Source organism: Halichoeres trimaculatus, unplaced genomic scaffold, assembly GCF_033239565.1.
Source record: "Halichoeres trimaculatus isolate MK-OKI-2021-1 unplaced genomic scaffold, fHalTri1.1 fHalTri1_scaffold_1, whole genome shotgun sequence".
In the NCBI taxonomy this organism is placed as follows: Eukaryota; Metazoa; Chordata; class Actinopteri; order Labriformes; family Labridae; genus Halichoeres; species Halichoeres trimaculatus.
Genome location: NW_027437179.1, coordinates 25,178,856 through 25,201,919, shown reverse-complemented (window position 1 = coordinate 25,201,919; position 23,064 = coordinate 25,178,856). Strand labels below are relative to the sequence as shown.

At 39.5% G+C, this 23,064-nt stretch overlaps 3 protein-coding genes across 4 annotated transcripts in view; all 3 read right to left on the bottom strand.

Annotated features, from left to right (window-relative positions):
• Positions 1 to 3,424, bottom strand: part of LOC141796891 (potassium voltage-gated channel subfamily B member 1-like) — a 46,295-nt gene extending 42,871 nt beyond the window's left edge. The window contains exons 1-2 of the mRNA XM_074678215.1: positions 3,090 to 3,424; positions 1,625 to 2,288 (exon numbers count right to left, since the gene is read on the bottom strand). Of these exons, the coding sequence (XP_074534316.1) occupies positions 1,625 to 2,179 (555 nt within the window). The 5' untranslated portion in view covers positions 2,180 to 2,288; positions 3,090 to 3,424. The remainder of the gene's footprint in view (positions 1 to 1,624; positions 2,289 to 3,089) is intronic.
• A 948-nt stretch (positions 3,425 to 4,372) lies between these two features.
• Positions 4,373 to 12,509, bottom strand: LOC141797039 (prostacyclin synthase-like). Its single transcript, XM_074678431.1, has 10 exons — positions 11,459 to 12,509; positions 10,874 to 10,997; positions 10,016 to 10,191; positions 9,300 to 9,443; positions 8,638 to 8,765; positions 7,725 to 7,906; positions 6,127 to 6,262; positions 5,288 to 5,469; positions 4,700 to 4,851; positions 4,373 to 4,561 (listed from the first exon to the last, which is right to left on the bottom strand). Exons 1-10 carry the CDS (start codon positions 11,524 to 11,526, stop codon positions 4,411 to 4,413), a joined length of 1,443 nt encoding a protein of 480 aa, XP_074534532.1. The 5' UTR covers positions 11,527 to 12,509; the 3' UTR covers positions 4,373 to 4,410.
• Positions 12,510 to 12,523: 14 nt separating this feature from the next.
• On the bottom strand, positions 12,524 to 20,953 carry thumpd3 (THUMP domain containing 3). 2 transcript variants are annotated; one of them, XM_074678417.1, is made up of 10 exons: positions 20,886 to 20,953; positions 20,128 to 20,457; positions 19,859 to 19,936; positions 19,351 to 19,776; positions 18,782 to 18,912; positions 16,733 to 16,802; positions 16,440 to 16,555; positions 16,253 to 16,357; positions 15,474 to 15,597; positions 12,524 to 13,086 (listed from the first exon to the last, which is right to left on the bottom strand). In XM_074678417.1, the coding sequence occupies exons 2-10, from the start codon at positions 20,371 to 20,373 to the stop codon at positions 12,895 to 12,897; spliced, it is 1,488 nt and encodes a 495-aa protein (XP_074534518.1). In that variant the 5' UTR covers positions 20,374 to 20,457; positions 20,886 to 20,953; the 3' UTR covers positions 12,524 to 12,894. The 2 variants fall into 2 exon arrangements, with proteins under 2 accessions (XP_074534518.1, XP_074534510.1); XM_074678409.1 differs by having other exon boundaries at positions 20,840 to 20,940.
• Positions 20,954 to 23,064: the final 2,111 nt, after the last annotated feature.

The window sequence follows — 23,064 nt, the reverse complement described above, 5'->3', positions numbered from 1 at the left end:
TGCTTCTGCACTCATAATATGTCAGTGCTCATTAAGGCAGTGCTTTGGCTGAACATATCTCAGGGCGAGGAGATGGAGGCGTGTTGTTCTTTTAATATACAGTCAGTGGTTATTAAGGGTTGTTGTATAGATAAAATTCATGACAGATTTATGAATATAAAAGTTTTACTTTTCCAATCCCTGAAGGTCCACCCATCAGCATTATTACAAGAGGACCTGGCGCTGTATGATGCTCCGAGTGTAATTAATGGTTTCAGGAAGCTACAGAGGAAACAGGAGGGTGGAGGAGGGGAGAGGGCTGAGTGCTTTAAACTGAGCATATCTTCAAGCAGTGTGATTGAATAATGAAGAAAAATAATTAAGGGCTCAAGATCCAAGGTCAGAGATTGAGCAGGTTCTCTCAGTAAATGAGCTGAATAAATTATGCAGGAAGGTCTGTTCAAAGAGGTGTTTGAAATTTTTAGACTAATGATTCCTCTCTGATATCTTTTGTGGCTGGAGCAGCAGACAGTCTGTGTGGTCTCATGATATCATGTAGGAAAATGTCAAATCTTTAGACACTTAAAACAAGACATTTTGATAGAGTCTTAAATACGACAACTACTTTAAGTTTAGTGCAGCAGTTGTTAAAGTTTTATTTCCTGATGTATCTTCTAAATGAGTGACTGAAAAGGGCAGCAACTCTTGTTTTACAAACTGTTGTTTGGTTGATAAAATAGCAGTGGGTAAACATCTAACATTTTAATTGAATATTGACTCAGACAGATCTTTCCTAACAATGCTGTTAACATGACTGCACCCATTGATTCAGTGAGTTGTATTACTTTTGTTCCTGGAGTGTTCGCAGTGAGCCTGTTGATGGGCTGGATGATTGAGTGCTAGACTGGAAATTACGCAGGGACAGCTAATGAAGCCAAGATGAGGTGGCTGAGTGTTGCATGATGGTCTAAAAATACAAATTTTGTCCAGAAGGGTCTCTTCAGTTTAAACTCCAGCAATGAGTGTCACTTATTTATCCACCAAGGGAAAAAAAAAAATAGAGAAGAGACCCTCTCTGAGACGTGCCTGGCTCAGGAACAAGTCTCTGGTTGACACCAACAATAGGAGACAATGAAGGCTCGGCGTGTTTTCATTCAAAAAGACAAAACAAGAATGGGGTTTTAATTGACTCGCCAGAAAAACAGCACCCAATTCTTTTATCCTCAAGAGAGTATGCCTTGTTAGGTTCATTGATTTAAGCAATTTAACAAAATGACATGTTCCAAAGTTCCACTGTTCAATACACACTGAGGAATAATCAAAAGTTTGACATTCAGCAGTGTGTACAACAACATCTTCCTCTCTGTCTGTCTATCCCTTTCTTGTGCTCAAGCTACTGAAAGTGACAGATTAAAAGCAGTAGTTTGGGTTCAAAGAAAGTCAGACATCAGATCACACTAGCCTCAAAGAGAGATTTCTGCTTGCCTCTGGATGTTAAACTAAATTTAAACTCTGCTCATTAGGCCCAAACTTCACTCCACTTTTAAAGAAGATATCTTTTTAAAACTATTTATGCCACACTCTGCTGTGCTTCTTCCACACGATCAGCCCTGGCTGTGTGGAAATAAGAAAAGCTGAACTCTACCTTAGCTGCAAACGAGGAGCTTGGCTTCTCCAGGAGGTCCCACAGCTTCTTCCTCTTCTCGGAACAACACGTGGTGGTAAACTCCTCTCCTTCCCTCTCCCTCATGTTCTCAGCCTCTCTTTTCAGCTCCTCGTTCATCTGCTCCTTCTTCTGGTGGTACCTGGCCTGGCAGCAGGACTCCAGGTAGATCTCGTCTATGCCCCAAAAGTCCAGCTCTTGGCTGAAGGACAGGGCGCACATCTCCTCCATCATGTGCAGCTTCCCGGTGCGGTAGAAGTTGAGGATGGAGGTGAAGGCGCCGGGATGTCTGTCGAAGAAGAACTCGTTGCTCTCCAGGCTGTAGTCGTCGCAGATCTCCATGATGGACTCGTGGGTGTTGCAGTCTCTCAGCTTGCCCAGTCTGGTGCGGGGCAGCCGGTCCAGAGTCCTCCATAAGACCTCGTGGAGGAGGCCGCCGACGTTGAGTCTCACCCGGCGGGTGTGCGTCTTACTTCGGATGATGTCCACAGTGTCCGGCGGCTCCGAGGAGGCCGAGCGAGGTCCAGATTTGATCATCTTTACTGTCGAGTCACTCGGTCACCTAAAACGACTGAAAGATACAGTCTGGTGGGTTAAGAAGACATGGTCCTCCTGATGACCGCATCAGGGACCGTCCTGTTTCTTCCTGTGAATAAAAGAAAACAAAAGAACATTTATGCGCAGTGGAACAGTCTCACTGTGTCCTAGAGCATGAATGTCAGGTGGTTTATCCACTCATCAGACATCCGAATAGACATTTTAATCAGCTTTAACAAGCACAGCCGCTTTTCTTGCTGACAGGAGTGGAGGTGGGGTGGGGGTGTAGGTACTGGAGATCAGGGCCAATGATAAACTGGACTCAACTTTGTGAGCGCTGTCCGGTGCTGAACCGCCTTTCTGTCGCTGTCAGTGGACTGTGGTGCTGAAACCTGCCTGCCATGGTGCGACAGTAACGACTGTCTCGATTCAAAGACAGGTCGTGTTTATGGATTGTAAATGTCAATATGCTGCTGGACCATTCCCAAGAGAGTAATATATAACCAGACTGAGGTTATACTGGGGACTGGCTGATGATGAACTCTGAATAAAAGTCTGAAACACACTATAAGTGTGGAGAATGACCTCTCAAGCAAACTGCTTGATGATTAGCGTCTAGTTTCACAACGCATGAAATAATACGTCAAAAATAAAGCTAATTTTACCCAGGTAAACTCACAAAAAAGACAAAAATAGAGCAAAAAAAATAAAATAATTAAAAAAATCGGAATATCGCAGAAAAATGCGTCTGTGTATAAATACAGATTCATTTATTGCCAGTCAATTCGTAAATATTGGGATAAGAAAAAGCTACGCCAAATAGAGACAGGACAAAAATATCCAAGTGAGACCATGTGGGCTAAAAATAGTATCAAACACTCTCAAAAAAAGAAACAAACCTGATACATACCTGTTTCCCGTATATTCCAGTTCATCCCATGAACGGATAGTAGCAACATTTCAGGACTAATCGCAGGATTCAAACATGTGTCCTCCGTCCAGATCTTCGGCTCTTTGCTGGGAGCTGATGGAGGCATTATGAGCCACGTAGCGACATGTCGGGAAATACACGAGTTTCAAGCAGATATCACCATATCCAGCCTGGTCCGGCCGCTCCCGTGTGAGGTAAATAGCAACAAGTAGAGACTGTAGAGTAAGCAGGGATGCTCTCGGTTTCCCTCCTCTTCCTCCTGCTCCCAGTGTGAGTGTGCTGCTGGCTGCTGGCCGGCGCCTGAGACTTTGATGGGATCCTGCAGGGGCTGATTTCACTCTGCTCCTCCAGCGGCTGCAGCCTGTGAGAGTTTAACCCTCGCAGATCCGGCCAGCCATTGCTCAGTGTACCCACACTGTGTCTCCGCTTCAGAAACAGCTCTTAACACAGAGACACAAGCACCCAAGAGCCATGGGACAGGACTTATGACAACAGCTCTGTACGTTGATACCAAAAGTTAGGAGTAAAAATCAAAGTGAGGCTACTGATACACCAATGTAGTCTATCCCAAAACGAAAAAGAGATAAAAGTGCCACATATCCAAAGTGAAATCTGTATTTAATCCCTTGAAGATTCCAAAGAATAGTTATGATCCTCTTCTTTCTCAGTTAATGTTCAGCAAACTGAGATGTGTTGGTTATCTGTTCCAGAAATCCTGACATTAAAGCATACTCTTTCTTGTCCATTCACAGATCCCTTCTGTACCTCACACTCTGTGCTCCGTAGCAGGTCTGTTTCTGCTAGCGAGTAATCAGTTGCTTTCCAAAGCGACATCTAAATCTAAACTTTCCACTCAGCCTCCGTATGCAAACAGCAGGCGAGTGTGAGTGTGACAGATGTGTGGCCGGCTTTGTTTACAGAACAAGCAGTCCCTTCATTTTACTCATGCTCTCTATAATCAACACAAAGAGCTGGACCTTTAAAAGCTGCTGAAATGACAACTCAACATCCATCTAAACGTCTTATTATTCTCTTTCTCCTGTTTTACAAACTAGAATCTGGGCTATAGCAGTTAAAAAATGAGGTTTATGGACTTAAACTAACAATTTAGGCCAAAACAAACAAAAAATACTTGACAACACAATACTGGACACAAGGTTTGAGTTACATTTATTGATAAATAACATACTGTAAATAAATACAATGTAGAATACAAAAGTACAAATTGCATATTTACACTATAAACAATGTGCATGCTGAAATGTCCATAAAGTTTTTGTTCTGCATGTCTTCTGAAATCCTAGCATGCATTCCTGGGTTTATATCGGACAAGCAGGTCCTGCTCTGGTTGTAGCATCCCAAATCCATAACGACTGGCATTTACCTCTGGCATCCGAGCTTGTGGGTCACACAGCTCCAACTCAAAGCTGGAGAGCACTGCATAAACAAACCTGTGTGGAAAACACAGATGAAATATAAAGATGAGAAGGATATAAACTAGATATAAAAGATGAAACAACTCTTTAGCTGTGACACACTGTGAGGCCTGAACGTGATTACAAATGTTGAACTAATTCTAGGACACTCACTGTCTGATGGTATTGATGGCAAAGTGCTTTCCCACACAGCCGTTGGCCCCTGCGCCCCATGGCATGGTGTAATATTTCAGCCGCCTCCCTGCTTTATAAAAATCTCTCTTTGCTGATCCATCAACGTTCAGGAAGCGATCATATTTGAAATTCTGAAAGGGAAACATAATTTTTAGCTGGAGACATTAAAACAAAGCAGTAAGAAAAAACAACTTCTTCTGATAACATGAACTTGATCATACGGTTAATTACGTGTTAGTTTTTTGTAAGGAAGACAGAGTTGGGGTTTTTTCTCTATGTTCTTCGTCCTTCCCACATCCATTATCTGTGTTTCTGTTCCCACACTCAACTGATCCCTGACAGGTCCACAGCTCTGACTTTGAACTCTCACTGGATACAACGGGGTCAGCTTTGTTTAGGCGATGCTTCCACACCATATAAACAGCTGCACTTATCGCACTTTAAACTGCACCAAACTAGTGCCAAATACAATTAGAGCTCTTCCTATTAGCAGTTAAGAAAGTTTTTGTACAGAGACAGAGATGGGGAGCAAAAGATGCGTTTCTTTAACAGGACAAGGCAACAAACCTGTGGTTCATGGTGGATCTCAGGGTCCATTTGAGGGCTACTGAAGGGAAACAAACACACTCTATCTCCTTTCCTCAGCAGATACTCCTTGCCATCAGCCATGAAGAGAGTCTTCTCCTGCACTACCTCTCTGGTGATGAAGGGGGCAGCAGTGAGTCTGAGTGTCTCTTCTAATGCACTGTCTGGTATGGGACAGGAAGAAAAGACGTCAGTTACATTAAAAAGTCATCATCAGATCCTCATGAATGTTTCTGCACAACAAATTTGAATTTATTTTAAACCCTTATTGGATTTTTGGGGGGCTTTACACCATACATATCTGGTCCTGAAGCTGCATTTACCAGAATAAATCTCTATGCTGCACAGTTTCTGTTGCATTTTGAAAAAACTTTGCTCAAGGCATCTGCTTAAACCTAATCATCCTACCAGCAGGAAGTATTGGGTTATATTTGTGCCATCAGAAACTGAAATTGAATTGAAATATTGAATTTGAAAAGCATGAAGTGTAACTGAAAATTAATGTTTTGAAAATGATTTTTTTTTAATTGAAATTGAATTTTAAAACTGAAACTGCTTTTTGTGAATTGAAATTGAATTTTAAAACTGAAACTGCTTTTTTTAATTGAAATTGAATTCTGTGTTTTTTCAAATTCAATTAAAAAAAACAATTAAATTAAAAAAATAAATACATTTTCAAAACATTAATTTTCAGTTACACTTCATGCTTTTAAAATTCAATATTTTAATTCAATTTCAGTTTCTGATGGCACAGATATAACCTCATAATGAAGCCTCAAACCCTAAATGTCTGTTTACACAAGCTAGGTCAGAGGTCTTACCAAACACAGGGGTGTCTACAGGTGCGTTCTGCAGAGCGGCCTCTAAAGTCTCCATCTCCTTCTTCACTGCTGTTTGAGCTTCAGGGTTTGTCAACAAGTAACCCAAGAGCCAAAAAGCAGCAGGGCCAACATTACCCTGCAAACAAACAAACAAAGACATAAAGATTAGACTGTCTGTTGCTCAGGCGCTGCATAGCGACAGCACAGATGGTAGTTTCATCGACTAAATAAAACCATCACATGACACAGTGTGTTCATGTGTAGCTTTTGTTGCACCAACAGCAAAGTATGAATTACGAGCAAGTTTAATTAATAACAAGAACAGGCCCTGTGACTCTTTACTGCCATCCAGATGAAAAAGGACGGCTTCTTTTCATGTGTCTGAGATGAGAGGAGGTAGGCTCTGGATAGTGTCTCTACTGGCAAAGCTCAGCTCGGTAATGGTTTACTTAAAAAGGAAAGCCATTGGAAACCTGAGGTCCCTTGCCATCTGCCTGCAACCAAGGGCAGGACAAAAACCTCAGAGCTGTCTGCCAGGAATACAAACAAAATAGGGAAAACTGAATGGATAACCACAAAATTTGCCTCTCATGTGTCTGCAAATACACTACAAAAAGAAATGAATGCTTACTCAGTGCTGCTGATAAAAACAAGTCTATGCATAAAACATGTGTCAGGACAAGATGATGCTATTCACACTTTTGGCAGATGAATCAAGAAATGAGTGTAGACAATAGTGATGTTTTGTTGAATGTTTATCTCAATGACACGGCACTGACAGTGATCACGGTCCTGCATGTCACTACGGCATTACGTATGACAAATCTCTTGCCGTGAAAGTATGTCATGCAAAAATATATTTTAATTTCTATCACTTAAGTTTGGATGAAAAAATGTGACTCACAGACAATTAAAAAGTTATGACTCAAACTTGAAAACCAATGTAAATAAACCATGGAAACAAGTGCTAAAAAAAGGATGAGTAAGCAGTGTGTGGAGTAGGCAAAAGCTGGAGTCAACACTTGATGAAGTCTGACGGAGTCATTTGATGCATTACAGCCCTCCAGCAGCACAGCATGAGTCAATACTGAATCCAGTGATGTGCACAAAACATTAAGGCCAAGTAAAACAGAAATGTTAAAAACCGTAGCTGTAAAAATTTTCAACACATAAGATCTTTCCACAATGCTCCTAATAATAATTTTTACTCACTGGTGTATTTGATTGTTTTCATGCAAAGAAAAACTGTGTGTGAAAAACATCAGTAAAGTTACTTTGTCTGTTACTTTGAATTAAAGCACCCTGCCATTCAGTTTTTCAATCCTCAGTGTCCCTGAAGCTGCTTTAAGTCCCCTCCCTCAAAATCTCTGCAGTGAAAGTAGGGATGAACAGCGCCCTCATGTGCCAAATATGAGTACTGCTCTTTGTCTATATCTCTATCTCAATCTTATTGAATTTAAGTCTCTTTGCAGACAAGAAGGAAGGAAAAAATTCACAAAGACACTCCTGCATCAAGTTCCTTTGTTGACAAGCAGCGTGTCTAATCTCTCCTGGCGACCATGACCAAAGATTTTGCTTTGTACAGATGTCTGACTCACCTGTGTGGCCCAGAGCTGCATCAATACAGCCCTCCTCTGCGTCTCCTCGTCAGCACCCTCCTCCTGTAAAAGTTGCCGATAAGACTGAAGCCAGGGGCTGGACCCCGAGTTCTTAGTCAGACCTGCTGGAGCCAAGAGCTCCCACAGTTTGTGCCGAACACTCTGGGCCGTCCTCTTCTCCTCTGTCACAAAGATAAACATCACAAAGTCTATTAGTAAGCAGAAACAGCTGAGCTTTATCTGAACCAAATGACAAAAAGATGAACAGAGGTAACAATTCAGGCGTAACTGCAATGGTATCATAATAAGCCCACATTTCAGTTTGTTGTGAGTGGAACAGATGGAAGTATCACTCAGTGATGTAATGAATGGTAAAGCCTGAGGTAATGAAGCAGTGCCAGAAGAGTGAGTGCCATCTACAAGTTAGATCATGGACTGTAGAGGACTATGACGATGAATGTGGATTATTAAAGTCTACAAAAACACCAAATCACTTCTAGACACTATGTCAGCTGCTGAGTAAGTGAATTTTGCTGTGGCAACCTGGAAACAATAGTGAAGATGATGTCACAGCATGTTACTCGTAACACAGTGACATATATAAACAGTGAGGACACGTGTCACACTTTGTCATGATGAATGGTTTGCAATACATCATCTAAAGTCACTTAATCCAACTTTTTCTTTTCCTTAGATTAAAAGTCTTGACTGTAACACCTTTATCTAGATCTAGACTTTCCAAGAATACCAGATCTGAGAGTACGTATAAAGATATTAATTACTAGTTAAGCAAAAAACATGACCAGTATGTGCCCATAATTTTCATTTTAAAGGGGCCAAGCACTCTACAGGCCTTTCAGTCTGCAGTCCTTGTTTGTCTTTCAGGTTTTGAGGGTGTTTTTAGGATCCTTACCTGGGCTCAGTGTGCCTCTGGCCATCTTGGTTAATAAACCATCAAACTTCTTAAACTCTTTGTAAACATGTGAGGGATCCGTGCGGTTGTTGTTCTGCTCTCCTCCAAACAGGGTCAGGTACCCCGCCCTGCAGGTAACACAGAGATGAAAGCGTGAGAACGAGCGCTACTCTCTTTTTGTTTATGAACAGTGAATAGCATTCTTGTGTTGATTTAAGGATAACCAGCCCACACAGTTCACACTCGAGTTCAACTGGCATTTTTCAACAAAGGAAACTCTGGACAGCATGTGACTGATTCTACTCACGTTTTTTTTCTTCTACCTGTGTTATTTAATGTCATGAAAGACAGTAAACTTATTCTCCTCAAATGAAATCTACCTCGCCAACCTGTTTCTTGCTCTGGCTCAAGGACCTTGGATCCCAAAGTTATACCTTTTCATGATACTTACCTCATTCAAGTGTGGTTACTCTTATAATAATAATTTTGCCAAAATCAGTACAGAAACATGATCTTAAACATTTGTGTCATAAAAGTGAAGCCATCCTTTTTTTTTCACATTGTTAACGAACAAAGAAGCTCAGGACTGACTGTGTAAACTGTTCTGACATGAACGTGCTCCTCTTTCAACACAGTGTGTGCGTGTTGGAGGGGGCACTTACTTAAAGAGTACGCTGTAACAGAAGTCGAAAAGTCCCTCTTCTTTCCAGTCGGTCTGGTTCTGTGGAATCTCAGCTTTCAGCAGGTCCTGTAGGTGTCTGCTCATGGTGTCGTTTAGGGCGGGTAAATTCATTCCCTGGAAGTGCCTGCAGACATACAGGGACAATGTTAACTGCCACTGCAGAGTCGTCCTGTCATTCATGTTGCACTGATTGATGTTTTAAAAACAGTGCAGTTACTCTTCCTTAAAGCAGCCTGATGACTCAGCTGCCCTGCCTATTTTCTTTGAAATAATATATCTTTGTGCTGAGATTTGGCAAACTTTGGTAAATGTTAAAATCAGCACTATAAATCTGCACTATATATATATGACTCAGATGAAAATGTTATGTACTCACATGTTTAAACATCAACTTTATGACTTCCTCTTGCTTCCTGTTTTCATTGTTTTACAGTGTGTCACTAGAATAGATGTGTCTGTTCTCTTAATTTGTTCTCTTTAAATAGCTGCTGATTGACAGCTGAGAAATAACAAAAGAAAGAAGGCCTAAAAATAAACTTCTAAGAATGCGAGAGGTGCCCGACAGAAGCAAACTATGAATGACTCACCAGCTGGTGATTTCCAAAAACAAATTTCCCCTCTCTACTTTGACAAGAAGTTAAAATGAAAAAAGGCAGAAGTGGCGTTTTTGTTTGTTTTAAAACAATAAGTACATACTTTATCATCATTGCTTTTTCTGTTGAAGGCTGGTGGTGTGGGAGCCGCAGGTTGAAGATTCTCTCCATGAGCACCTGTGCATAGCGGCTGAAGTCCAGGGAGTCCGAGTCATTGATTACTGTGTCGTATGAGTGAGGATCCAACAGCACCGTAACATATCGTCCAGCAACACGCACCTGTAGATCATCAGTAAAAATATATTAAACAAGATGAAAAATTACACAGAATATTTTAACTATTTCTACACTTCTAAACAAACTAACCTCAATTAATGTAAAAAATTTTACATGAATGTTTTACATGAAGAGTCCCTCAAGAGTGTAAAACTCAAGATCAATACCCCTACCCAACATGTTCAGCATGACAGACAATTACAGCGTCAGTCATCAGTATAAATGTTAGATGACAGTGTGTGGGGAAAAAAAGAGTACATTAACATAAATGACTTCAGTGATTTATCTAGATAAGAAGCAGTGATACAAGTTTAACAGAAATTCTTGAGCATGAAAGCAAGCTGAAAAATTACATGACAGGTTTTAAAATCGACAGTCCAGTGCATAGATAAGACAGCCCTTGTCTCCCTTTGCAATCTTTCTGACCTAGAATTGACTCCTAAAGTGGCAGTGTTGGAAAAAGCATTTGATTAAAAAATTTAATTTCATACTTTTCAATAAAATCACACCTTCAGATGATAATGTTCGACTATGATGTAAAAGCGTTGAAATTCAAAATTTCAACAGTGTTTTGAAATACCAAAGTTAAACTTTCAGGCTTACAAGAAGGAAATGTTTTGAATTTAACACTTAAGTGTCAGAGATGAGCTCAAATGTTCATCATCTTTCTGGTTGCTCTACTTACTGTGAAAATGTCACCATGTTTCAGCTTCATTCGGTTCAAGAACTTGGCAGCATCCTTTCCAAATTCAAGTGCATGGCCTAACCATGGGATCACTCCTTTGTCTAGAGGTGGCTCACTCTTGGATCTAAAATAGGGGAAAATGTCTAACTTGTTATCTGGTCCTCCTATTATGAAGCTATAGCTTTTCTTTTCAAAAGTGGAAACATGCATACAAAACAAAAGTTTGTACAACTAACCGATTTTCATGAGTTATAACAGGGAGTAGTTACAAATGATCACAGACAAATCACATGATTGTGACTGTGAGAAAGCACATCTCTAAGAAGACTTCGAAGATTAACTTCAGTAGTTTTACCACATTCCTGAAATGGGAACAACTTGCTTAACCTACAAAACATGCTGAGTTATAAAAGTAGGCTACAGCTTCAAATGCTGAAAGGCATATTCCAAACGCAGTTTTTATCAGAAATGGCTGCACAAACTGGGTTACAATAACAAAATGAAATCACATCTGATTCCAAAACATGTTTTTTTCTCCATACTACTGATTTAAGTCCGAGTGAAGTAAGAGAAAAAAGTAAATACCTTGATCTGTGTGTGAGAATGATGTACAGCAGCACGGCTTGGAAAAGCAGGAAAATGGTCCAAATCATGTCTGTAGTTTATTTCTCTGCAGCGCAGTGACTGAAGTGTGTTCGACCTCACATGGCCTTTTTATTTGAGCTCTCCTAACGCTCCTTCACCCACATACGTCACCGGTCTCCAGTCATAACATCTTCACCGTGCTCATCCAAAATGCGTCTTGACGTCATGCGCAACCCCCGACCAGTGACTTATGAAGATGAGGAAATAATTTATCGTATTTACTTCTCTTTTGGGCTGTTTTATTTACTTGTATTTATTCCCGGGGATTTCTGAGAGACGAAAAAGGGCGGCGTTGAGGTCGATATCACAACAGATGCGTTAGAAATATCAATAGTAGTAATTACTTCTATTGCCACTGTAAACAAAAATAATATTATTTTTGTTTACAGTGGCAATAAGGGTGATTATATAGAAATCGCGCGTATCTGCCTGCATGAAGTCCAAGCTAAAAGCAATATCAACACTGCATAATACCGAATTTAACGCTATTTTCCCTCAACTTTGGGTCACTTTCACAACAGAAAGCTTAATGAAAATGTTCTTCAGTTCAACACAGAGTCCCCTGTGACAATCTGTTCATTACTTGCTGTCTGTAGTAATAAAAAAAAAAAACCCGTCTCATAATTCAGCCATAATTCTCCTGTTTGGAAATGTCATTGTCGGGTACATGCAACTGTTCACGCGTGCCGCAATACGTTACCGTCAGTGAATGAGTCATACAGCGCGCGCGCGCGCGTCCACGAATACTTCCTCTTAATGTTACAAGACTTATGGGTTTGTGCATCTTTTTTTGTGTGAGCTCGGGTTAGCAAGTTGATTGTGGAACAGACAGAGGCAGCGAGTCAAGGCTAATAAAGGAGAGGAAAAGGAATTAACCATTTGTTCCTGTAGTGGTGATTCCCATTTTTATGAAGTTCCAATACGAATCCTCAAAAATATATGAAAAAGTTTTTTATCTTACCAACTTACCTAAGTTTGTCCCTTCTGTAAAAGTTTAACTTACCACATGTTAACTTCAACTGATATTTGGCTTTATCATTTATTGACCGGAACAGAAAGTAAGGTGAACCTGTTGAGTGAACAAATTGGGTCTGATGTCTGATGCTTACACAACTCCCAGGAGTAACATTATAGAGATGATGATATGCTTCAGGCAGCCAGTGTGTGTGAAGGCCACTGAACTGCTGCTACTTCCGAAATAGGCTCCCCCTCTCAAGTTGAGAATTTACCAACATAAACCAAACAAGAAATACAAAATTCAAGTAGCTTGGCACGTTTGATCATGAACCTAAATTAAAATGTTACATCTGTGAGAATATAAATAGTGAAAATCAAACATTTCCTGAAATAAATTCTGGACCTAAACAGGATGCAAGTTAAGAGCGCTCCTCGTCTTCCTTCTGGTCCCCCTGCGTGTTAACCGTTCCTCGTGATTCATAGACATCCTCTGGAGTCTGACCATACACGGCTCCGGTCCTCTTGAGGAGGTAGACTCCAGCATGTAAACCTCCAACGTTGACCCAAACAGTGTGCAGCTTCCTCCACAGCCCCCCCATCCTTGAGATAGCCTGATGGGAAAATAAATCTATTGAGGTCAAACTAACAAACGGGACGTTTCTTTCGTGTTAAACATGATCTTTGTTTAGACAAATACAGCTGTTTAAAGTCTCCTTCCGTGTGATAGCAACAAAGTTGACTGAGCCTTACATAACTTCAACTATTTACAATTGTTTAGAAGTTATTCAGGAAGAATTAAGTGTGCACACAAATCTTAAGAGGTATGACCACATTAGGTTGTTTTACATTGATGAGGAAGAGCATAACCAATTTTTTTTCTCCATTTCACAATCAAACTTTAATCAAAGCTGTTAATCATCACTTGAAGTGGATCATACTGGAAAACCCAACCATAGAGAATGGGAGAATTTCATAAGGTGAAGCATTTCAGCTTTTGTGACTCATAATCCTGTTCTCGAAAGTAAGATCCGGGTTTGAGTTTTTCCTGATCACAGTCATTTTCATGCTTTTTTAAAGCAATGGAGAAACTAAAGTAAAGGATGCACTTGCGTAAAATGTTACCTTAAAGTATTGTTCTGTCACTGTTTCAAAACATGAATAGAAACAAAGACCATCAAGTTAAACTGCACTGTTCTGAAATATGAGATATGCCTCCATCATTTTGTTAAACTCTATCGGTTACATATTTAAATAAAGCTGTTTACTACAGAGACAATAAGTGTAAAGAATAATGAATAGTGAATACTTAGCCTTCATTCCAAACACCTTATCCTAAGGAGAGCTCTCTTGGGTTACCAGCCTGTTCAATAAGATATGCCTGCAATTGGTATTGCTTTTACTTTAATCAACTGATACCAACTGAGCACCTCACTTACTTGTGGCCTGCACAGCATAAAGAATCAGCAGTCTCATTTGAGTTTATCTGACAGGTTACTGGTCAAATGGTTTGGAAGCAGGCCTATGGATCCAGAGTTCTATCTGACAGGTCAAGTCCTGTGATAAATCCATGGTGTACTGTATGCTCAAATCATGATGATGGAAAACTTAAGATTGATTATGAAACCTTCACGCATGATTTAGTTCATGCGTCACACACCTCTATCTTTAACTCCCTTAGGTGTGCAAAAGGGTGGAGATCACAACCAAACAATTATTCTTGGGTGGAATATGGCACATGGTGTAAACCACGTAGTGTCCTATGAAGAACGTGTACCTACTCCACGCCTATGGTGGTGCATCTGGACGCTTGTTGGCTGGAGCTGCACCATCAACACCTACAGCTGTTGATTATACTTACATAACATACTGCGGGTTTACACCCCAGCATAAAATAACAACAAACCCATCATTATTACTAAGGTATGTAAAAGGATGTATTGGTATTTACATCATTCACTGTGGACATGTATGCATTAACAGTCTGAGGAGTTACATGTTTGGCCAGTGTAATGTTTTGAAAGGACAAACAGTACCACAAGTTTCAAAACTACTTTTTTATGTCAAAAAAGTACTGCTTTCATCATTGCTGTCTGGTCAGTGGAATAAAACTAGCATATTGGCCAATCAAAGCAAGCCCAACGCCAGGTTTTTAAATGAGCCCCCCCAAACCCTTTTGTTTTGTAAATAAAGCTAAGAATACTTCTGTATATTCTTTCTCCTCTTCCTGGACAACTCAAGAACTTCATATGCATTTAAATTACCTCATAATGTTGCTTCAGTCTATTTTTAAATGCACACTTTAATGTATGAAGGTGAAAGCTGGCTTAACTGTATTTTATTTACTTTATTCAGCTGATGCCCTTCAACTTGCAACCACGTTTGACAATATACTTAGAATATTGAAACTGGTCATGCATTAACAGAATTTTAATCTTTTCAGCAAACCTGTTTACCAAAGTTGGAAGTTAAAGTTTAGATGAGAGCCTTGAGCAAAGTGCAAGGTACAGTAATAGGACTTGTTTTTTTATTCTTTATCTACCTGACATCAAAACTTTGTGCACTTATCCCATGAATAAAAAAAAAAACTATGTGCAGCAGTGTGTAAGAAATTGCCCAATTCTATGGGAAACTGGGAAACCTGGCAGCCCTTATTATCATGTTCAGTGAATCATGTGATGATGGTGGTAAACCAACTCCACACAGTGGAGTTTGGTTTGTTGGCCAGTTTCCCAAGTGTTTGAAGTTACAATTCACTTCTACTTCATGAGAAAGAAGTCTACTGTGGAAAGTAACTGGGAAATACCTAAAGGCAATGTGTCATGTACACAGGTTGGCAACCGGTTTATATACGGATTAATATTCCTATTAGATGAACATTAGATAACCTTTTTTAACATGATACCCATGTCTTGCTTTTATTAGAATGCCTCGTGTTACACAACCGTATTTTCTAGTGAATTTTCTCTAAACCATGATCTGTGTTGGCATTAAAGGTTACCTTGGAGAAACATTTCTTGTCTTGTGTCAACAACACTGCCTTCCCTGAGCCTGGTCTGCACACGCGAGCCATTTCTCGTAAACAAGAGGGGTAGAGGTCCCAGTTCTTCTTCCTGGAGCCCATTCTTTAAGAAAAAAAGGAGAGATGGTGCCAATGTTCAGAAGGGAGTGATGAATAAAAGGCAAAAAACTTAAAGGGGCTGTGAGGAGTATTAAGTGATCTTAAGAAAGACTTACCTCTAAATATTTGGCTAAGTCTAACTGTCCAACAGAAAAAGGACAGATAAGCAGAGGAAAGCTAAACTACACTTAGCTCTGCTTGGTAGACTAGCACTAGCAGGACAGAACCAGGATTTACTTACAATACATGTTACAGACATGTCTTGGAGCACTGGGCTGCCAGTAGTGCTCAATACAGACTGCTACTAAACTACAGTACAAGCTGACCAAGTTTGCTCGTTGTCAGGGTTCAAACCATAGCGCTACATAACTATAAATATCTCACTTCATTACGTTGTATCCAGTAAAAGTTGTCCTGAACAAAGAAAATTTGTTTCAATCCGATCTCCATTCATTTCCACAAGAAACACACACCTTATTAAAAGTCACATCTTCACAACACTGCGTGTGAGACTTGAGCCAAAAGGTGGCACTGGATTCCAATTGAAACAAATCCTCCTCACAGCACATTTAAACAAATTACAGTTTTTCTTTCAGTAGTCAATACAATATCTGAGTGTTATAGGGTAATCCATGTGGGGTCCACGGTTTCTTTAATACCTCTTCCCAAAGGGCATGTCTGTGATGATTATGTCAACAGAGCTGGACCTCATGGGTAAGTTGCACAGATCCCAGCGCACCGTGTCGATGGGCAATCCAGACACACTGTTTGACAACATCAGAAATGGACTTCAGTTTGAAATTCAACACAACATGACTGCTACAGTTTGTCCTCCCTTCCTCTCACCTGCCCTTGTCTGCCCTCCGCTTCTGGATGTGGCATACATTATTGACTGTGCGGTTCACTGCCATGTCATTGTTGTCTCCAGCAATGTAGAATGAACTGCCAAACTCAATGGCCCCCTGGAAAAGAAAAAAACATTTTAGCTGTGGTTTCATTTCATACTCTGGAGGCCACCCTTGAATGTATCTGCTTCCTCAAAGCTTTCAGGAAACCAGTCTAACAATCTCTAGTCAGCCACAGGTGTAGTTTAATCATGTGACACTGTCCCCATCATGATAAAAAAAATGTCATCTCACCTCCAGTGGTATAGCTCCAGTGCCACACATTGGATCAAGGATAACATCTGATGGCTGAGGTTTACACAGCCTGCAAACAGAAAGTAAAACATAAATACAACACCAATGTTTCATTGTGTGTCAAATAAAAGCAAAAACAGACTGCTTAAATACTTATCATAGGAAACATCTGCCTCTCAGAGCACCAGAGAACAGAACTCTACTGTGGAGTCAAGCTATATTAAAGCTATAATTTTTGAGTTATCAATCATTTATTAGAATCTTCTTGCCCTGCTGTGTTGCTTAATTCTGATTTTTCAAAAGCTATTACCAGAGACTACCTGGTCATACACACATTCTGTTTTGTTTTTCTTGTAATTTCTGACGACTGAATTCATCCTGCTGTGAGAAAGTGCTGACAGTATCTCAAATGCACCAAATTTTGCAGTTGTGGGAGAAGTGAGCAAGACTTCACATGACCTCCTGCTTGAACACCACACATTTCTCACTTCAACACATACTGATCAATAACTCAACAATCATCTCTTCCTCATTGGAAATTTCTTTCCTGCATTTCCCAGAACACCTTCATTTGCATCTGTTGCTATAAATAATTTCCGGATGTGTGAACCACCCATAATGTATCCAGTTCCTTTTGGTGCTATTGCTTGCATTGTATTTCACCTCTATTTTTATCACACAGCTCTCATTGTACTCAAGAGGGTTGGACAAAGATATTTTTTTTTCCCACCAAGTGACGGTGTGTTTGTTGGTTAAGAAAGGTGTTACACGTGACTGTAGATTAACTATGGATTAAACTCTGTGTGAACCTTGAGACAACAAAAAAGTTCTTTAGAAAATGAACAAAAACCTCTATGACCTAATTTTGACAGTGGATTTCTCCAAAACAGAGATGACGTTCTTAACTCAGGATGGATAACTTGCATATGGAGTGTGTGAATAGACCGTTAAGTAATTAGGGCTAATTATTATTTTTTTTAATATGCCATTGTCTTCTCCTTATTATTTCTAAGATCACACTGAGTCTGCCCTAAATTTAGCCTTAAGAGCCATGCTTTTCTTATAAATTCATCACAGATCTAAATTGGGGTCAAGACGCAGCCAAATACCATCCAAATCAGAAACAAATACTGGATTAAATATTTTCAAAACCCTGTTTTCAGTAATGAAAGTTTCAACACCTCTCCAAACAATGATTTTTACGTGTTGTTTGTTGTTAACGTGCATGCTTACCATAATGGAAAATGTGACTTGAGGGTGTGTTTTAATTCTATTGTGTCACTATTCAAAGTAAACACTGAGCAGTCAGTAAAATGTTTATCTAGATGGAGCTCAGTTTTTCTTGGCGACCTGAGAGTTCATACGTGTCTGGATATGCCAGAGTTTGGTCATGCCGGTACCTCACTGTTTATTCAATCACATCTCCTTTCAGAAGAGGGATCGGGTGACAGCCCTGCCATCCTGTTTTTTGAACTATTTGTTTTTCAAAGTATGAGTATTGAGTTATTGAAGCCTGCCATTTGATGAATTCAAAATGAGTTTTAAAAGTTATTTTAGGACAGCTGGCGGACAGCTTCATGATGAAAAGACTTTTGTTGTGTTTGTCCATTCTTTTATATGTTGGACCATATTTTTCACATGTGTTGGTGCTGGCAAACAAACAGGAGAAGAAATCTAATCTGTTGTTTTGTGCAGGTCTGTTGTTGCAGCTCTGTGGTGTGTTTGTCACATACTTGAGCCCATTCTTCTGTATAATTGGTAGCTGTCCAAGGTGAACACACCTGTCATTATTTGGGTCGTCATGAGGTTTAAAAGTTGAAATACTTTTAAAACCAAAACTTTGTGATCTTCACAAAATCATCCAAGTTATTTGAGGAAACATCCCAAACCTTTGAAAAGGGTTTCTTTGTTCTACATTCACACAGTACTTTTCCTAGCATGAGGACAAAAAAAGTAAACATGTAATTTTATAGGCCCAAAGACAACAACAATGATAGGCCATCAGCTTCTCAGAGTGTGTGTATAAGCTGCAGAGTGTTATATCAGTACCTGAGCATGCCATAGCACAAGGTAGAGCGCAAAGTGGTGGGCCCAAAGTGACTGATGTTCCTCCTGTGAAGACTCTCCTCTGTCAGTGCGATGCCGATTACCACCTCCTGATTGTGTATGTTTAGTAACACCTGTGGCAAAGAGACATACAGGATTAATAACCACTGCAAATGTTTTTCGATTGTATGAAGCTGAAGCGATCTTAACGTAGTTGAATCCACTATTATGATTTGCACTAAGTGCCCATAAATCTTAAACACTGGACAAATATCTTGTCCCAGCTTCTCCAATCTGTCAAATGGTTGTTAATTTCTCTTTGGGGATTTTTGAAGCGTTGTGTACACAAAACAAGAGAAATAAAGACATAACCTCTCAATCAAAAAGCTTGTGTTGGCAACTCAAAGCTTGTAAGAAAATGTTACACAACTGAGTTGTAAATTTTCCTTTTGTCACTATTTAAACCAGACACAAGGTTATGTCTTGCAAAACTATCTGGGCAGGCAGATTTTCTTTTGGCATGTGCAATGGTATTCACTCTGCGTCAGTCCAGTCCTAACAAGAATACTTACCTCTATGTCAAACTTTGTCATGTCTGCTTTCCACTGGAAGAATTCTTGCACAGCCCCACCAAAGTCTCTGGCTGCCTCATTAGAGGAAAAACTGTGCTTGTCGCCTGCTCTGTTACACGTCACACGAAACTTGATGACTTTGGCCTCAGGTGTAGCGTCCTCTGACTCCTGCAGGCTGCTCTCCATGTCAGCTGTGCTCTCTGAATTTGTCTGGCCATCAGCAGCAGGCCCCTCAGGCAACTCATGTTGTTCAGATTCAGGCATATGTACGTCAGTGGTCTCAGTATTGGGTTTTAATTTGGTGCCATTTCCTCCTTTTCTATGACTTTTCTTCTTCTTTAATGAGCGATTCAGTTTCCAAACTTCCAAGGCTTTGGTCCAAGGGAGTTTGGAGGCAAGCTGCTGCAGCTCTGTCAAGGTCTCTTCCTGTACAAAAGACAGCATTTATCAACATGATGATAATGCTTAAGATAAAGCTAACAGCAGAATAAAACTACCCAGTGGTTACCTTTGAATCTTTGAACTGATAACTGTCATATTCCTCAACCACAACAAACAGGTTATCCACAGACCTCAGTTGGTGGACCTACAGGGGAATTTGTTAAACACACACACAGACTGTTAATTATAAAGTTTAACATATATTTTTAAAGGAAAAAATTAATCAAGGGGTACTAGAAATGAACACAATCAAACTGCTAAGATTAAATCAAGGCAAAAGTCACAGTTTGATAACTCGTGAAAGGGGGGAAAGAAGCATTTGCTTCAATTTTATACCTGGAAAAGTTTATCAGTTGTTATGGGGAAGTATATCCGGCCACGATCTTTGCTTATTCTTGTTTCAACACCTATTTTCTCTTTGACCTCTTCAGCAGCAGTGTGCTCAAACCCTGTTGGCACAGTGGCTCCAATGGTGACTGTGATGATACCTCCAGTGGTGGCATCATTGTCAGTGGATGAACAGCCTGATGGTCCTTCTGTGTTAGGGCCCTGCTCTGCAGCCCCTTCCTCTTGTGAAGACATGTTGTAGACTTGTACCAGATAAAGAGCTGTATCTGAAGATATGAATTGCAGTTGCCGTGAAGCTATGTGGCTAATGAAAGGCACCTGAAGATGGACATAGAAAGCAGGAAAAAGGGGAAATGAAACTGTTAATGTAGCTTAACTAGCAACACACAGGTAGAAGGAATAACAATGTATAGGGAGAGACGCGTTAGTAAGACGTGTAATGCTGCCAAGTTTCAAAAAGCATGCATGAAATGCGGCTAAGGGCAGACAGAAATATGCAACGTCACATCAGAAATAGTAGTAATAGCAGTTAACTTAGCTGAATAACGTTAGCTTAGAAGCTAAAAAGTTGGTACAAATAAAAACACCGGGGAGCATGGCTCATGATGCAGCTTTAACATAAAACATGTCAGACTGTCACGTCAGAGTTTGTGTTTCCATGACGTAACAACCTAAAAAAAGCTTTTAGAAAGTAATATACCGTGAAGTGTAAATGAATCAAAATCGCCCACTGGAGCCAGACCAACCTGTCACACACGAGGTGACAACACGATAGTTCAGTGGTGCAGAAACAACAACAATACTTCCGGTTGAGATCCTTCAAAATAATATGCATCTACATATATATATATATATATATATATATATATATATATATATATATATATATATATATATATATATATATATATATATATATATAATTATTGATTTACTGATTTTAAATTCTTAAAAAAATTGCTTTCACGTTTTGAAAGTATGCTTGGTGCAAGGTGCAGGTAAGGTTATGTGACATATTAGATTTGTAAATGATATACTCATAGAAACAGGACATGTATGTTTTATTCTTCATTCACTTGACATAAAAAATTTACCCTCTTAACCCACAAAGAAAAATAAACTATGTGCAGCTGCATGTATTAGATTGCCCAATTCAATGGGGAAACTGGGAAACCTGGCAGCCCTTATTATCATATTCAGTGTACCATGTGAGAATATTGGTAAACAGACTCACACAATGGAGTGTGGTTTGTTGGCCTGTTTCCCAAGTGTTTGAAGTTACAAATCATTTCAACTTCATAAGAAAGAAGTCTACTGTGGAAAGTAACTGGGAAATACCCTCATGCAATGTGCCATGTACACAGGTTGGCAACTGGTTTATATCCAGATAAGTATTCCCATTAGATGAACACCAGATAAACTTTTATTACAGGAAGGCAAAGGCATGTCTTGCTTTGATTAAAATACCTTGTGCTACACCACTGTATTTTCTTGTGAATTTTCTCCAAACCACAATCTGTGTTGGCATTAAAGGTTACTTTAGAAAAACATTTCTTGTCTTGTGTCAACAACGCTGTCTTCCCTGAGCCTGGTCTGCACACGCAAGCCATTTCTCATAAACCAGAGGGTCAGAGGTCCCAGTTCTTCTTCCTGGAGCCCATTCTTTAAGAAAAAAAAGGAGATTGAGCGATGAATAAAAAATCTGAAAACTTTAATTATTTATTTAGAGTTGCCATCATAGTATTTTTTTGGCATCCCTTCTACAAGTATAGCTCCAGTGCCATTGGATCAAGGATTACATCTAATGACTGAGGATTACACAGCCTGTAAACAGAAAACAAAGTATAAAGACAACAGTAAAGTTTTATTGTGTGTTAAATAAAAGCAAAAACTGACTGCTCAGAACATGTGCTTCTCAGAGAGAGCACAATTGTACTGTAGAGTCAAGCTACGCTAGAGCCACAATGTTTGAGTTAACCATTTCTTTATGACCTTGTTCTGCTGTGTTTAATACCTCATTCAGATTGGTCAAAACCCATTTAACATGTCTTCAAAGGTTTACTTTGAGTGTATAATAAAGGTTTTCTTTTCATTTTTAAGGAAGAGTGTCCTGTGTGATGGCAGCTTTTAAAGACAGATACCAAACTTTTTTTTACTCATGGATGTAGTTTTAAAATACGAGCACACCGTGGTGTCTTCTGTGTACATTTTGAAAGCCTAATCTACTCAATGAAATGTGCATAACAAAAAGTTCACCTTTATGAACAGCCCCAGAATTTACATACTGTAACATTTGTTGTTTTACCCTGAGTTTAAATGTGTTGAAATAAAATAAAAAAGAAAGAACACTTTTGCCTTTCTTTCAACCAGCGATTTTATAGTAATAAAGCTAGGGTTTAAATAAAACTCAAACAAAGCCATGCTTTTTCAAAAACAATGTTATCAGTTCGATTACATTTACTAATAAGTATGTTGATATGTCAACATCTTAATGGGACAAACTTACCCGTCATTCCAACCTCATTTACTGAGCAAAATATGGCATTCCCAGTTACAATAAAAATGCTCTAAATCTATAACTTTAAAATATGTTTTATTATGGAAGCTGAAAGCTTGCACAGGAAGTACCTTCGGAGCGCTAAAACATCATTTTGACGCTTTTTCTGAATTTCACTCGTTATTACTTCCGGGTACAGCTTTGCTCTGTTTTTACCAGAGGAGGACGCTGTGGTGTAGTATAACTGGCTGTATGGAAGATTCCTCAAAATAAAAAGGATAAATAGATAAATAGATAAATAAATAAATAAATAAATAAATAAATATGCTGGCATGATATCTGTAAAAGGAGAATGACAAATAGGAAAACACAATATTGTCTTAAATTAAAGATACACATACTTTTAGACTCCCTGTTGTAATGAGTTG